The 16,638-nt window shown below is 51.4% G+C and overlaps 1 protein-coding gene across 11 annotated transcripts in view; it reads right to left on the bottom strand.

Moving 5' to 3' along the window:
* Window positions 1-16,321, bottom strand: part of Wscd1 (WSC domain containing 1) — a 39,573-nt gene extending 23,252 nt beyond the window's left edge. Inside the window, exons 1-5 of one of the 11 annotated variants that reach the window (XM_075991785.1) lie at window positions 14,972-15,423; window positions 14,504-14,628; window positions 13,422-13,500; window positions 10,420-10,556; window positions 5,613-6,296 (exon numbers count right to left, since the gene is read on the bottom strand). In XM_075991785.1, the coding sequence (XP_075847900.1) occupies window positions 5,613-6,030 (418 nt within the window). In that variant the 5' untranslated portion in view covers window positions 6,031-6,296; window positions 10,420-10,556; window positions 13,422-13,500; window positions 14,504-14,628; window positions 14,972-15,423. Of the gene's footprint in view, window positions 1-5,612; window positions 6,297-10,419; window positions 10,557-13,421; window positions 13,504-14,503; window positions 14,629-14,650; window positions 14,898-14,971; window positions 15,431-16,158 lie in introns of those variants that run through there. The other 10 variants (XM_075991787.1, XM_075991788.1, XM_075991783.1 and 7 more) reach the window with 10 other exon arrangements.
* Window positions 16,322-16,638: the final 317 nt, after the last annotated feature.

Here is a 16,638-nt window from a genome sequence, read left to right on the forward strand (position 1 = left end):
AAACTGGAGAGGCACATCCACAAGTGCTATGTTGGGAACTGGATAGGACACCTGTGCTGATGCTGCACACACTCTGAGAGTGGCGAGCTCTGCACCTCAGGACCTCTTAAAAGTCGCCTGGAGCGTGCACCAGAAACACGGGTCAGGTTTCCTAACAGCCTCATGGCTTCATAGGGCTGGCCAGAGAAGAGGGAGGTCATGGGCCCTCACAAGGAATGGCAGCTTCTGCTGAGCACTGTGGGGAAGGGTTCCATGTCCATTCCTTGCTGAAGCAGGGCGGGGGGAGGGGGGGCTCTTCAGTCTGTGAGTGCTGCCAAGGTAAAGAAGACTTCAGACTGCTGGATCATCTCGATTGTCCATGTCTTAGTCTCCCCAGCTGTCAGGTGGATGCATGCCCACTTTTGCTCTGGACCAGTTCCCTCCTCCATTCTAGCCAGGGCCTCACACCTATCCTAAGGTCAGGGTCCTTCCCCTGTCACTCCAGCTCTCCACAGGATCTCAGCACTCAAAGATGTCGTCTTAAAAATACAGGCAAAGTCAGCCAAGTCCCAGTCATTAACTTGTTGTTAAAAAATCTAAACCAGAAGCCTCTTGGAGGGTAGGGACAGCATCTTTACCCCAAGTGACTCACCAGGGTCACAAACAATGCCACTGCTATCACCTAACTGGAAACAGTGGGTCGCAGCTCCAACAAACCACCCTGGTAGTCCCAAAGCCTCAGGGTAAAGCAGAGGAGTCCCAGGACGGAAAGGTGGGCCAGCTGACCACACCTGGTTCTAAGTTCCAGGAGCCTAAACTCCCAGAGCAGAAGACAGTCATGGCAGCATGAAGCTGCACTTTCACTGTCCAGGACTCCAGGTCAGAAGACGCCAGGAAGAAGAAGCCAAAGCCACCTTCTTCAGTATGGCCTCTTGTAAATTCCATGACTCCCGAGGCCACCTCCACAGAGGGCTGGGCATCAACACATGTGGCCACACTCAGCATGCCAACCACAGGCACCTACTCCCTGTGGGGGCTATTTCCCTGGTACGAATCCCTATAAACTTCTCTCTCTCTCTCAAGAGCCGCAGGACTCCCGAATCCATCATATAGGCTGCAGAAAACACCCAGCCAGAGCAGCGGGCATGAATTATTCTTTGCTTGCCTACTTAGTAAAAGAAAAGCAGTGTCTGAGAGATTTCCAATGTGTTGGTTGGCACAGCAAAGAAGTCCATCTCAGCTTTCGATTAAACATTCCAAACACAAGTTCAGTCGCCGAAAACGAAGCACGAAGCTCGAGACTTGCTGGTGCTGGAACGGCACAACCCTGTTTCTGAGAATGGGACGGTGGAAGCTTGAATTCCTGCTCTGCCAGGACGGGGCTGTGTGACCTGGGATGTGACCCCCTCTCTAAGGTGTAGGTTCCCTATCTACAAAACTGGAACATGGTACCAATCCAGAAGCTGGTTGTGAGAATTCCACAAGATAACATGTGTCCAATGTCTAACACAAGCCTCGGAGTGGCAGGGACCCAGGAGTGACTATTTTATTTTTAATAGTTCATTCTGAAGAATGAAGAATTCTCAATGACTTCCCTGGAACTCACACTCTTCGCTGCTTTTAAAGTGGCGAGAGCACTGCTTGCATCAGTAGGCTCTTTGAAGATTACATTAAACGAGATGACAGATGGACATCTACACAAAGTGATGCTCCATACATAGCAGATGCTCAAATAAATACTGTCTATTATTATTCTGATCCTATAGTCTAACCTGGGACCTAGCGTGACAATGGATCAGTAAACATTAGTGGAATAATTAGCACATTAGTAGACGAGAGGAAGGCAATGGTTTCCACAGCCAGACTGCAGAAAACTAGAAGTGGCTGGGTACTGAGCAGCTGGACTCCGTGACCACGTGAAGAGGAAGCCCCCCACCCACTGCCTCTCCGCCCAGCAGTCCTGTCTTGGGGTGAAGCCAGGGTTGGAGACACAGATGGCCCCTTTGGGTTGTGGGGGAGCAAAGGAGCCCTTTGTCACTTAACATAACAAATGGCTTTTCTAAATCCCTGACAGAGGCAAGAATGTGCAGAAAAGCAAGAACTTTCGAGGGACGCAGGGATGCACTGGGACGATCCTGAGGCGGATTTATTACTCTGGGCTGAAACGAAGACGATGCATTACCGCCTGTGACTCGGCATCTGTTCATTTGCACATCAGAATGGACAAGTCGTGAGGCTATTAACGATGGCTTTGGAGATATTGGAATGTCTTTGAAAATTACTATCAATAAAAAACAAACTGGCTATGGAGAAGTTACTATTTTTCCCCTAGTAAACTTACTGACATTTTATCCCATTATGGATGTTGTCCAAGGTATAATGAAATGCTCAGTGATTGATGGAGACTCCTGCAGCTTCCGTGGCTTGCAGGATCCCTTTCAGGGGATGGCTGCATGCCCAGGCTGCAAAGAGATGCTTGCTTTGTCTGCTGCCCCAGCAGCTGGGCGAGGGTTACACTGTGGGCCACTCTCTAGACCAAGGAGACCTGCTTGGCCATGCAGGACCAGAGAGTCCTACCAGAGGAAGGGACAGGGACTCCCAGGTCAGCGGTCTGCCTTCCTCTGCAATCTCTGAAGACTCCCAGCATGTCACCACACCTCTGTCAGACACTGCTTTTTAAGAGTCTGCAGGGAGACTAATTTTATCTTTAAAGTCCTGCAGAAGATTCAGAATATTTAATCACTCATGGAGGGGTGGTGCTCATTGATCATTCTGAGTTCTCACTGCCAAGCCCTGGGACTGGACCTTGGATGCCCCATTGTATCCTGGTGTGGTCAGAGTTAACCCTTTCTCTGTTTGGTAATGGGGGCACTCTGGAGATCAGGGACAGGGACTATCAACAGATAAGGAGGTATACCATCTTTTTCCACACCCAAAACAATATTGTTGGATAGCAGTTGATTACTGTCTTGCTTACATCTTACTGTGATCTCTCTTGCTTTCATCACTATTGTGTCTCTAGGGGTAACTAAATGGTTCTCTTAGATAGATCTATGACCAGAACCAGATGACTGGGCCCTTTAGTTCCCTCATATGCAGAGCAGATATAAAATGTCTGCTCTGCCTCAAGCTCTAAGCCATGCCTTCATCATCCTTCAGTAAGTTTGTGCAGTGATTATTTGGATATATAGCTGACTCCACTTCAGAGCACACAAGAGCCCAAGGCAAAACACATATGGGAACTAATATACTAGGTCTTCAGTAAAAGAGGATGGAAAGAAATGAAGAGAAGACTTCAGGTCAATTTGTTGAAGGTCACAGAGCCATGAAGTGGCAATAGCAAGAGAGGAACTCAGCTCTGTCTTCAGCAAGCATGTACTTCACAAAACTTCCTCTCAAAAAACCCATGGGGCCTTCTCCTGGTCACCTGCACTTTAGTCTAAATTAATTGTCCTGGTAATGCCTGCTTAGAGACCCAGCTTCTTGGTGTGTTGGAGAGACTACAGAAGGCACACATGTATAAAATGGCGGCCCCACTAGCTCCTCTGTCTCCTCTTACTTGCAGGCCATGCTAAAGAACCCACTGAGACAAATATCAGCTGAATAATGTCTGAAAAACACACTTCCCAAGAGACAAGAGCCCACAGCCTTCTAGTCTTCACTTAGTCGGTCCCACTGAGTCATCTCTCCAAGGAAGAGAAGCTGGGCTCTTTTAATGCCTTGGAATCTTCTCATTCTCAGAATAAATCAAAGCTGGGGTGTCACTCAACAGTGGAGTGTGTGCCTAGTATCCCATGGCCTGGGATCTGAGTTTCAACAACACAAAATGGATGAATCAATCTATTTATCCTTCATCAATCCACCCATCCTTTCTTCATCCATCCATCCTTCATCTCAAATGTTGTTAAGCCTGACACTTTCTCTTATCCCCTAAGCTTGACGCCCCACTTGCCTTATATTCTCCTACAGTCTTCCACTTAAAACTCAAGGCCCCCTCCCTCATCAGCTCGAAGAGCAATCAGGGTTCCCTGACCTGTGGGAAGTCCAAGGACTTGATTGGAGGAGGGGGAGGGAAATGGGAGGCGGTGGCGGGGAGGAGGCAGAAATCCTTAATAAATAAATAAATTTAAAAAAACAATCAAAAAAAATAAAAGCACTGTCAATTCTAAAAAAAATAAATAAATGCTGGTGGAGGGATGTAAAGAAAAAGAAAACTCAAGGCTAAGAAATCTGTACACTATGTTTAATATTCTATGTGCTATGCTTAATATTCTATGCTAAGTACTCTATGCACTATGCTTATTACGTATGCTAGGCACTCTACAGACTATGCTTAAAAATCTATGTTTAGCAATCCATGAACTTTATTTTCGGGACAGGAGAACCTGGTGACTTGGGGCACAGGACTGAATAAGGTGGCAACAGGGTGATCAGAGCTCACCACGTTCAGTTTCATTCAGGCACAACTTCAGCACTTACTATATGTTCCCCAGGCACCCAGCATGTTCCCTGGGCCCTGCACAGAGAATCTACACAACTCTGTGCACAGAGTACCAGGCCACAGTGGACCATCGTGGGACTTAGAGCAGTGTGAAGGTGATCCCATCGTGGCCCACTCCTAGGCCTGCCACTCCAGGCTGCCCTGAGATGTGTTCTGTTTTGTCTCCCGCCCCCTCCCACCTCAAGCAGCCTCCATCAGCTTGCACCTGCTCCATTGTACACTTTTCCTGGCTGCCTTCTTTCCTGATCTCCCTGCCACTCCCCAGACAGGGTTTCCTGCCCAGATCTACTTATATCTGAGTTCTGGCTTTGGGACTAAAAACCCCAAACTAGGAGAATAACCTTGACCATTCACTAAACATCCCCATGCCTCAATGTCTTCACTCTGAATTAAGGAAATAATAGTGCCAGATACAGTGGCTTCACAGAAAAGCAACACTGTAAAGACGAGCCACTTTTACTAAAGTGATAACAGTTTCTAGTTAGCAGGCCAAGTAATTCATGAGGTAGCCCTGAGAAGTGGCTCTCAGCTTAGGAGTGCACCAGGATGGCCTAGAACAGCAGTTCTCAACCTGTGGGCCAGGACCCCCTCCCAGGGTTTGTATGTCAGATATCCTAACATCACAGTTCAAAATAGTAGCAAAACTGCAGGAACGAAGTAGCAACGAAAATAATTTTATGGTCGGGGGGTCACCACAATATGAGGAATTGTACCAAAGAGTTGCAGAGTAGGAAGGTTGAGAACCACTGGTCTAGAGAGTAGCTAAGGGGATTTCTGGTGGCAACCAAAGCAGGAGATTCTGCTTTGTCTGATGTATGACAACCTGAGACTGTGCTGGTCACCAGTTCTGAAGGACAGCAGTTGCTCCGGCTCTGAGGCCCATGACATACACCCATGACATACTGCTCCAGGCCATCCCAATACATAACGGTAGAGTCAATGACTCTATCTCCACCTGAGAGGACCCAGAAACAAATGTTGTAATCAAGGTCACCCAGTAGGGCGTGACTGAGTCAAGATCAAAGCCTGCACTCTGGGTGACAGTATCACATCCCTTAGTTGCCACAGGGCCAAGAAGAGGGGCAATGCATGGAAGCCTGGGTAGGGTTCTTGGCAGCAGCAGAGTACCTACCTTGGCTGCGGCTCACTGGTCCAGGGGCCTCAGGGCCCAGGGTGGGTGGTCCCTGGGGGTCATTGTTGAGGTGATGGAGCCAGCGCCGCCTCAGTGAGCTGCGGTTCCTGCGGGGCCAGCGGATTCCAGGTGGCAGGCGGGCCAGAGGACTCCTCAGTGTGTCCACATCAAGTATTAGGTCAGGGCTACTGTGGGGGTCATGGAGACCTCTGCCATCCAGAAGGCCCATACCCAGTGCCACAGTGGCCACCGGCAAGGCCTGCAGGCTGCCAGGAGCCCGGAGGGCCTGTGGGAGGGCCACTCTGGCCCTCTGCAAGAGCAGCAGACTACCGGTCATCAGGTAGGCAGCTGTGAGGAAGAGCAGCAGGAACTGTGTTCTGCGGAGAAACTTCTGGAGTCTGAAGAAAGGTTTGGCCATGCCCTTGGGCAGCAGGGCTCCCAGCTGGAGCCTGGGGACGGCTCCTAGCACCTGGGCAGGAGGGACGCCAGGGCCTCCAGAGGTGTCATCCCAGCATCCTGGCACTGGACACCTGTCAGTACACTCCTGTGCTGCTGTCCCTGTGCGTCTCAAACGTCACCATCGCTTTTCTTCAGCAGCCACAAGCCCCGTGTTGGTAGTTTCTGCCCAAGAGTCACCGTCTCCCCCATCCCTCAGTTCTCCTGGCCCTCGTCAGTCTCAGGAACCTAGGAAAGTGAAGAAATAATATTAAGACGATAGGGTCCACTGCCCCCTTCTTGGACCAGGGTACTCCCCAGCCCTATGGCTGACTTAACAAAGGGGTAAGATTTGTGTCAGGAACACTCGACAGAAAGTTCTGATCCCAGCTCTTCTGCTGGCCAGCTGTGTGACACTGGGGAAGTTGTGGAACCTCTCTGGGCTTCAGCTTCCTCATGTGTGACATGAGGTTAATACTGTTCTGGATAGTGGCCATGAAGAGCCAGTAATGACGACAGCAGACAGTAGGAGGAAGGCAAGCAACCACGGCTTCCATTGACTCCTCAGTAGCCCCAGGCACTCAGCTCAATGAGTTATGCCTTCATCTCATTTGATTCTCCCCAATCTAGTGAGCTAGATAATGTCCCCACTCTACAGATGAGAAAAACAAAGGCACTGCAATTTCCTGAAGCTGCACAGCTGGGGAGCACAGGAATCAACGCTCCAAAGTCTCTCCAGACCTGTTTTCTAAACTGCTACCCAGCTCGGCCGGAAACACAGCTTTGCTAAAACGCAGGTGTGCCCCACGCAGGCAGGGGTATACTGCAGGTACTCAACAAATACACACAGGGACCTGGCTCCCTGGGATGCACTGGCGCTGCCATCTGTATTCTGGGAGCAGTTTCTACAGAGGTTGGCCATTAACACTCACTAAGACAGAGGCCCGAGGGAGGGAGAGGATTTTTGGTGGACTCCTTGCTAGGGTGCCAAGGGACAGGATAACGCCAAGAGGCCGGGGAAGCTGGTGTGGAGGAGGGAAAGTCCACCGGGTAAGCCTGCCCAGGCTACAGTGTTCATGTTAAGCTGTGGTTCTCACTGGCGGCATCTCTAAAGTGGCTATTAGGGTTGGTGGGGGGCCCTGCAGCTGCCACGAGCTGGGCTGCTGTGTGAGAAGGGCCCGGAGCACAAGGACAGGCCTGTCCCAGAAGAAAGGACCCTGGAAGCATGACTAAGCTGCTGGCCGTAACTAACATGGTGAGGGCAGCGCTTCAATGGCTGTTCTGTGCACAGACACGGCCTGCTGGGTGTGGGAAGAAAGACAATGTTTTGGCTCTGGGGCCCAGCATTCCAGGCTGCAAGGAGGCTGGGGACCCAGGAGACCATCCAAAGGGGCCCAGACCAGGCTGAGCCTTCCGGATTAAGTTCTGAGAGCCTCCAAGATGACAGAGGTATGGGAACACAGGTCCTCATCAGCAAATGACAGCGGAATCCAGCTGAGCAGGGCAAACCTTTGCAGATGGTCTCCTAGTCTTTCCTTTCTGTCTAAGCTGGTGTGTCGCCAGACCCACCCCTGCCAGCTTCAGATTTGTAAAACTACAGAGAAAATCCCATGAAATCCGGACTGATCTGTCTGCCCCCAGCCTGGGCTTCTCCAATCCACAGTGCACAGGCTGCCTGGGTGAGCCTCCTTAACAAGCGAATCTGATCATGGCTGGTGTTCCCCTGCTTAAAAACCTCTTTTCAATAGCTCCAGAGCTTGGGGATAAACTGCAAGCTCCTTAGCATGGCACACAAGGTCTCCTGGTGATACAGCCCTTCGAGACCCAATCTCCGTGTCTCAGGGTCTCCACCATGCTGGCACATACACACAATATGATTGCAGCAGGGTTTCCTGCAATCATAGTGTGTATGACCCCCAGGCTTAGCATAAAGGTCACTTCCTCCAAGATTTACCTGATCACATCCACCCACAGAGATAGATAGATAGATAGATAGATAGATAGATAGATAGATAGATAGATAGATAGATAGAGATAGATAGATAGATAAAGATAGGTAGACAGACAGACAGACAGACCAAACCCCAGGTCCCCAACAGCCTGTGCCGAGCCCTCCCAGCACACATCACTTTGATGCAATTGGCATTGTCTCCCCACTTTTCAACCACCCCAAAGGACTCTGATCAACCCTAGTGGACGCCATCCCCTATTCATTTTGTCACTGTCCCCCAGCATGAAGCCTGACACAAAGTGACACCTCAGTAGTCTTTGCCAGTGAAGACTGCTCTTTGTTTTGTTTTTAACTTATGAATAAAAGGATGGGTAAGTGGACAGGAAAAGTCTGCTCCTGAGGGGTTTGGCAGCAGCCAGACTTCAAACTCCATTCACCCATAGCTGGGAGGAAGCCTGAACTGGAGAGATACTGACCAACATGTGGGCAAGCAGAGGTCTCAGCACCACAGAGTTGAAGTGTAAGATGCACATGGATTATCAAGAACACCCAAACACCTAAATGTTGGACCTTTAGCGTGCTATAAGAAGGTTCCCAGGTAATGTTTGCAGAAGGGTTCTGGATGCAGAAAGTTAAAGTCCTACTGGCGTGAACTGCTGAAAACCACAATAACAGGTGTAAGGTGGCACATCAACTGTGGGAAGAAAGTTTCTGGTGTGATGGAACAGACAGGTGGGTGATACCCCCCCGCGCCCCCAGGTGTGCTGGGACTTCCATCTGATGCTACAGATAGGTTGTGCTATACAAGACAAGTAGGGAAGGGGGTAGGGGAGAGATTTCAGCATGAACCCACCAGGCTTCAAACTCACTCCCGCTCTCCAAGACCTGGCAAGTCCTCCTAGAGTCCCCTGGACCAGTCCTTGGAGCGGTCTCTCTAATGCAGGTAGTGTCTGACAGTCACATGCAGGCCAGAGTTCCACAGCCCAGGATCCCAGAAACAGGCATTCACTCTCAATTCTTAAAATGGCAAAGCTTGAATGAGGGTGGGCAGGGTGCTATACAATCGAAGCACCCGGAACCTGCCCTGTCCTGATCCTTCCACCACACTCTACCGCTGCAATTGCTAGCGTGCAGCCCCGCTCATCTGTCCGGCGGATGAGGCCCCTCCAGGTCACAGATCGACCTGGCCTGTCTCCATAGCCCCAGATGCCAGCAAACAGCTGGTTGAGTAGCAACAGCAAGAACCTGTTAACTCAAGAGTGGCCGAGCTGGGACTGGGAGACCTGCAGCATGCAGAGTTCACAGACAAGCTTAGAGGTGTAAGACAGCAGAGCCAGCTGAGACCTGGCAGGAATCTGGCCACTTTTCATCTGTACTGGACCTAGTAGGCCACTTGACCTGTTGTACCCCAAGGCCAGCCGACCTTTATTAGAGCCAACCCAATCCCAGGGCAGAGCCTCAGGTTCCTTGTCTGTGAATGGGAAAGTAGGTGTGGTTGTCAATCCACACTCTAGTTGCCTAGACTGTGGCGCACACTGGCTCTGAATACCAAAGTGGTGCATGGGAGCTGCTGGACGACAAGCCCACAGCAAGTGCTCCTGGGAAACTGGCTCCTTCTGTCCTGGCCTCCTCCTCCCAGGAAGGGCCCAACAACTTCCTCGTGCTTGAAGTTGATCTAACTGCTGTTGGCAACTGCTTAATTTTCAGTGACACCATTTATTAAGCTTCTACAGTGTGAATAAATAGATTAGATGACCTATGTATCTCATGGGCCCCGAGATCCTCATGGGAGGCAGAAGGCCTGCTTCCCGTCAGTTGAGAACTGTCCCCGTACCTGCCTAGATCTGAGTCAGTATTCACACCCAGACATCTGTTCCTGGAACATGTGGCCAATAAGCTTGCTGCCCCTTTCCTCACTTCAGTTCTGGTTCTGCACGTGGCAAGATGTATTCTTTAATATGGAGTGTGTCTCCTTCACAGGGCTAAAACTATGCCAGGCAGAAACTCCTCCTGCTCTGGCCTTTCTAGAGCCAAACCTAACAGTCACTGCCATAGGCAAGCTGGAAGGCTGCCTTTGATCCCTTCCCCCTTTTCTGGAAGTCTCCTACATCTCCCCCGAGGCTTACTTTACTGCTGCTTTTCCTTATTTAGAGACCACAGAGTACTTGGGGTGAGGGACCGCCCTTGAGGCTCATGCAGACTGGACAAATACCCATCCACCACCTTGAGCAGTGCTCTATACATCCTTGGAATTATGGAAGTATTTTAGGGCTTAGGGAAGGAGCAGCTGAGGTTCCCCAGGAATGAGAGGAGGATAATTGAACCCAGAGGCCTCAAGGAGTCTTAGGGAAGAAAAGTAGACTCCTAGAGCAAGGGGTACTCAGAAAACTGGGCTCCTGGAAGAGGGAAGATGGCACCTACCTGTGGGCCAAGTCGGGGTTGGAGTCCTAGGAGTGGCAGCAGAAATAGGAAGGCAATAAACCAGAGAATCACCAAGGCTAGCCAGTGCTGGCCCCTGGGATTCAGTCATGTGACTGCACCTCCCGTCTATCTTCTGGCTAGAGAGAAGAAGCATTAGTGGAGAACAAATGCCCCCCACATGGCTCTTAGCCACTGTGGCCACCAAGAAAAGGCGATTCTGAGCTGTGTGCACATAGGGCACCATCGTAAACACAAAGCACAGGGTTCGACAGGCTTGTTCCCCAGTCAAGATGAGAACCCCAGCTGCTCAGAGCCTCGGGTCACTGATCAGTCAGAAGCTAGTGGTGCTGTGCTTTGGGAACCTCATTGAAGCTGTAAATGGGGCTGGGCTCCAGTGTCCTCCCACCTCTAATTTTCCGTTCTCCACCCTCTGCTGCCCTATTCAATGCCTGTCAACTGACCTCCATCCTTCTCCCAGAGATTCTGTCCTCCCAGCATCCTAAGAAAGCAGTTATACCGGTGTACAGCATCCGTGATACTAGAGCTTTCAGAAGGAGCTTGGAAGAACTGATCCAAACTCCTCCACTGCCACTCAGTGTCCTGTCTTGGTTCACTCCCAGCCCCCTCCCTCCAACTATTCCTTACAGAACCCAGTGTCCCAAACAGTGTTCCTGGCCAGCATCAGCTGTTTCAAGTCTCCTTATGGTGCATGTTCTTCAGACAGCCAGGGATGCTCTGCCCAACTCACAGGCCTGAAATACTTTCCTGCCCTTAAGGCTCAGCCCAATAACACTTTCTCCATAAAACCTCCTTACCCCCGGAGCAGAGTAGCTCTGCAGCACCAACAGAGAGGCTGGACACACAGTGAGCTGTGGCTGCAATCTGGGTCTACTTGGAGTGCGGTCGCTTGTCCATATCCCTACATCCCCTCCCAGCCTGCAAGTCACTCCCAGGTACAGTCAATATCTCTGCCCACTTCTGGGAATACCTCCCTCATTCCAGGGTGCTGAGCTCCTGGTCTGAGGCTGCAAAGAGAGGTAAGGCACACACAAAACACAAATCTGCTGGGTCCTTGCAGGAATGGGGTAAAGACGGCATCTTTGAAGAGGCAAAACTCTGAATTTCAGCACTCCAGAGAAAGAATTCAAATAAGAATGTTTCTAGGGGCTTGGGGAGATAGCTTAGTGAGATCCTGAGTTCAGATCCCCAATATCCAGGCAGAAGCCAGAAGCCAGGCATGGCTATACTTCTTAAGCCCAGTGTTGGTGAGGGGGAGACAGGCAGATTCCAGGGACTTGCTGACCAGGCAGAAGGGCGGAAGCAGCAAGCTCTAGGGTCAGTGAGACACTTTGGCTTGTAAAATAATGTGGAGGCCAGACGTGGTGGTACACGCCTTTAATCTCAGCATTTGAGAGGCAGAGGTTAGCCTGGTCTGCAAAATGAGTTCCAGCTAGCTGGAGTTAGATAGCAAGACCCTGTCTCAAACAAAAACAACCAAACAAAACAAAACCCAAACAACAATAATACTGTGGAGAACAGCAGAGAAAACCACTAGCCTCTGCAGGTGCTTGCACACAGAGATGTGCACACACACAGACTCCACACCCACATACACGGTTTCTTTACAAGTATAAAATATAATAGCTAATTAGCTTAATTAGTTCATAGTATACACATAGGTCCAATGTCGCATGGTATCCCGTTAAAATAGACAATTAAGATTTGTCAGTCACAAATAGTTAAAACTAGTCTTAATAAGGTCAAATGCCACTCCGTGCAAATGAGGTGTATTACCTTCAGTGAACTTAGGACTGGAGTTCATACGAACAGTAAAGTTTTAGATGTCACATTAGAGTTACAAGTGTGTGACATGAATAAGCAGATAAAGAAATGAATGAGTGATCTTCTCGCAGGCTCATGACATTATTTTACAAGTCATTATCCCTGTTACATAGAGGCAGAATGTGAAACATTGGGGGCCAATTAATTCAAAGAGAGATAAACAGTTAACACTAGGCAGAACTCCAGCTTTCTGATTCCAAGTGTATGGCATCCCTTGCCCTGTCCTATAGCCTTCATCTACCTAGTATCAGATGGGGACCCTTCTATGCACTGTGCTGGAGTGCCACATGCGGCTGGGGGTTCCCCTTTCTATTTGGTTGACTCAGGGCCCATACCCACATGGCACAGCCAATCACAACCCCTCCTAAATTAGCACCCTCACCCTAATTCGTTCATCTGTTCCTGTGCCTCCCCTGATGGTGAATCCCTGGGGGTGGTCTTGGGCCTCGCATAGAATGTGACAGGTTAGATGGGTGTTATAACACCTTTGAGGGACTTGGATAAATCTGGCCAGAAGAGTCAGCCAGCCCTGTCTTTCTCTGACTCCATTTTTGCCAAGGGACGGGGACTCAAGCTATGGGAGATGGCCCAAGACACCTTTTGCATTCCTGTCCTTACGCATGGTTCCTCATACCAAGGTGATGATCTTTTGGGAGGGAGCTCACATCCAAGCCGAGAGGAGGGGTCTTAATGCCCACAAGGAGGCACACAGATACAGAGATACACAAATAGTGTTTCAGATACAGCTCAACATAGTGGTTATTAAAGTTAAGAGGCACAGAAATTAGGGATGAGAGGGAGACAGCAAGATTAGTAAGTCCAGAGGCAGATTAGGTCATGTTCCCCAAATAAGCAGGGCTGACCTCCAGATCAGCTTGGGATCAGATATTGGGATCCCACTCTGTGAGTATGGCTACCATTCATGCAGTGTAAATCCCCAAGGTTTAAATGCTGAGTCCTTGGTCTTGACTTCCCAGAGAGCGGGTCTCAGGAAGAGTGGCCAGGATGGAGGCAGATGGGAGTACAAGCTGGGAGTGTCTGCAAAGAGAAGTGGATCTGTCCCACTAGGCCCTGCACACGTATGTCTCGTTCTGGGCCTGGAGGCTGTGGGTTCCGAGGTTCTAGTCAGTGACTTTACAAGAACTACCCATGATACTTACTTGTGCTGCACTTTCCGGGCTGAACTGGTTGAACTGAGACCCACATTTAGCAACAGGCCACTGGTCCAGAAGGTGCCCTCTGCTGGGGAAGGCACAAAGAAGAAAGGGACAGGGGTCCTCTCTTAGGTCTAAATCCAAGTTGTTCTCCACTTCTGGTCAGGACACAGTGCAGAACTGTCTATACCAGGACTTCAGTGCCCACTGAAAAGAGGGATTCCTTCACCCCAAGATAAGTTTCTTCCAAAGCTCTATGGGAACAATGATTTCGGGATGGAGGGGAACACGAGGTCAGGGAGACAAGGAGATAAAGGGACTGTCGCCCTACTTCTCCCAGTCCATCAACTGGCCCGGTTGCCTTCAACCACTAGCAACTGAACCTGTGGACTTGGCAGCCTCTCCCCACAGACATTTTATGGGATTTCAGCTAAGGCTATGTGTGTCGAGGGAGAGCATGCTTGGGAGAAAGGAAAGCTGCTCCTACACCAGGGAGCTCTCCCCAGCCCTTGTATCCAATAAGTGGGCTAGCGATCAAGAAGGGATACTATAGACAGAACGGGGTCACCCAGCTCGAGACTCCTCTACTTTCATCCCCTACGGCCCTCACTTCCTGTGCCTGATGGATCCTGATCCCAACTATGTGTCCCCACACAGGCTGACGAGAGTCTCCCTAAACAGAAGTATGCTGTACCGGTAACGGGAGAGATGAGGTGACAAAAGTACAGTGGTGTCCCGAGTGTGTCCAGTCTGTCTGGAAAGTAGCCTGCGATGGAGAGTGAGGGCCGCATCCCAGGGTAAGGCTGTAGGGCTGAAAACTGCCCATTTGCCAGTAAGGAGATGAGGCATAGGACCTCTTCCCACTCTGACCTCCCATCGGCTAGCTGGCAGGACTAAGTACCATCCGCGGAGCACAGACACCAGGAAAGCTGATAGACAGGCTACCCTGAAGCAGCTGACCCAGCCAGGGCCGCTTCTGACTAGCAACGAAAAATGCCACACACACCATCAAGCCACGAGTCCCCCCATCCATACCTTAGGAAGATGGAAAAAGCGAGACTGGGTAATTTTCCCAACAAAATACATACGTTTCGGTTTTGTCTCTGCCTGTGTTCAAGTTCACCGAGAGACTGGAGAAAACCCTGCGCTGACCGGAAGCCTGGCTTGGGAACGGAACGAGAGAGGGGGAGCAGATTCTGGCGAATATCTCCACCTAGGAGGGAAGCAGTGCGCACCTCAAATCCTGTTCTCAGCCCCGCTGGGGACTCAGACCCGATGTACACCGGCTCCTGGCGGAGACGCGGCTGGTGCAACTGCCTGTGCAACCCCAGCCAGGACCAGACGTGGCAAGGCACTCCCCACGCATCCGCCACAGTCCTGGAGCGCCGAGCGCCGGCCCGGGGAAGGCGCCCCGCCAGTGCGCCCCGCGCCCCAGCAGGTGCAGCCCCGCGCGCTCCCAGTCGTGTCTACACAAACTTGTTTGCCCGCGACTGGGTAGATCCAGCTCGCAGCCTGCGCCAGGGTCCTAGGTGGGGGACCCCGGATACTGGACTCACCCCGAGATCGTGGCCGGCTGGGGCGCCCGCCTTCCGGGGCGCCGAGCCCGCAGCCCCGCAGTGCCCGGAGCCCAGACGCCCGCACGCCCCCGGCGCCCGTAGTGAGCACACCAACGCGCCCAGGCCCACGCCGCACAGTTCCCCTAGGTTGCGGACTTCCGCGCTGAGCAGTGGCGGAGCCGCTGGGCTCCGAGCTGAGCCACGGGCGCGGAGTGGAGCGAGCGGCGGGCGCGGAGCGGGCGAACGGGCGCCCAGTCTGCACATGCTCACTCGCGCGGCCCGGGGACAGCGGCCGGCCTCCGCCGGGTCCTAGAGGCTCCGGCGTAAGCCCGCTGTTAGGCTTCCAAGAAGGGTCTCGGCTTCATAGCCGGGATAAGGGGCGGGGGGTGTGATCTCTCCTGGCCTGCTGGAGGACGTTCACACCGCGGGTCACACGCGTTACTCGCTACTACCAAGCCAAGACACTGACAGCGGTCTGATGCACCCAACCAGCCTAGCACTGCAGCCTTACTGGCTCTGGCACGCACCATGGTGCTCACACCAGACGCACACATGAACACACTGGGCATTGCCACTCACAGCAGTACACCACCACACTCACATGCAGACGTGGTGGCAGACGCACAGTGGCTGATACAAATACACACTGAATCACCAGACACCCACACTCACACACTCTGTGGGTTCTGCTCCACTCACTCAGAAACAGGGAAGAACGCTGGCAGGTGCACACACACACAAAAGCACGCGGTTTGTACCACTCTAATACTAACACACAGACACACACTGGATCACTGTCCCATGCAGAGGTAAGCACATTCACCTCATCCACTGTCTCACACATCCACTTAGAAACACACACGCACACACACACACACACATTTGATACACAAATTTGAATCACAAACCCAATGACAAAAGTGCTCACGCTATCTCCATACACACCTGGGGTTCTTCCAGCAGCTTATCACTCTGCCCACCCCACACATAATGACAGACCTTCAGAGGGACATTGCCTCACAGGTACACACACACACACACACACACACACACACACACACACACAGAGAGAGAGAGAGAGAGAGAGAGAGAGAGAGAGAGAGAGAGAGAGAGAGAGAGAATGGACACACAGGTTTATACACCGCCTCTTCTTTAAATGAAGGCTGAACCCAGTCTCAAAGGCTTACCCCACTGAGAAGTCCCACTCCTCCTCTCCAAGCCCCCAAGTCACAGTATCCACCCTGCTCTGCCAGGAACAGTCATGGGCCCAGGTCTCACCCAGGACTGACTGCTGGAGGCAGAGGACAGGATGAGAGAAGGCAGCAGGAGCAGGTGGAAGTGGCTCTAACCGACTTCCTGAATGGAAGTTTTATGCTTCCAACTTCCGCTAGGGGCAGAGCTGCTCAGCCACTCAGAGAAGTGCGATTTCAACAGGTGCAGGGCAGCAATGGGGCTTCGAAGGGGACCAGTTCTGGAAGGTCAAGGCACCCTCATGAAGAGCTGAAAAGCGGAAGGACTTGCTGAAGTTTGCGCAGAGGAATCTTGCTGTCTGGAGATGACGACTGAGCTCTTTGGAGCCTGGGGGAGTCTTGGATGAGAACACAGGGAGGGAGGAATTCTGTGCTATCTCAGCAGTCCAGGCCTGAAAAAAAGTAACCTCTCCACAG

The sequence above is a fragment of the Microtus pennsylvanicus genome, chromosome 11 (assembly GCF_037038515.1).
Source record: "Microtus pennsylvanicus isolate mMicPen1 chromosome 11, mMicPen1.hap1, whole genome shotgun sequence".
NCBI lineage: Eukaryota > Metazoa > Chordata > Mammalia > Rodentia > Cricetidae > Microtus > Microtus pennsylvanicus.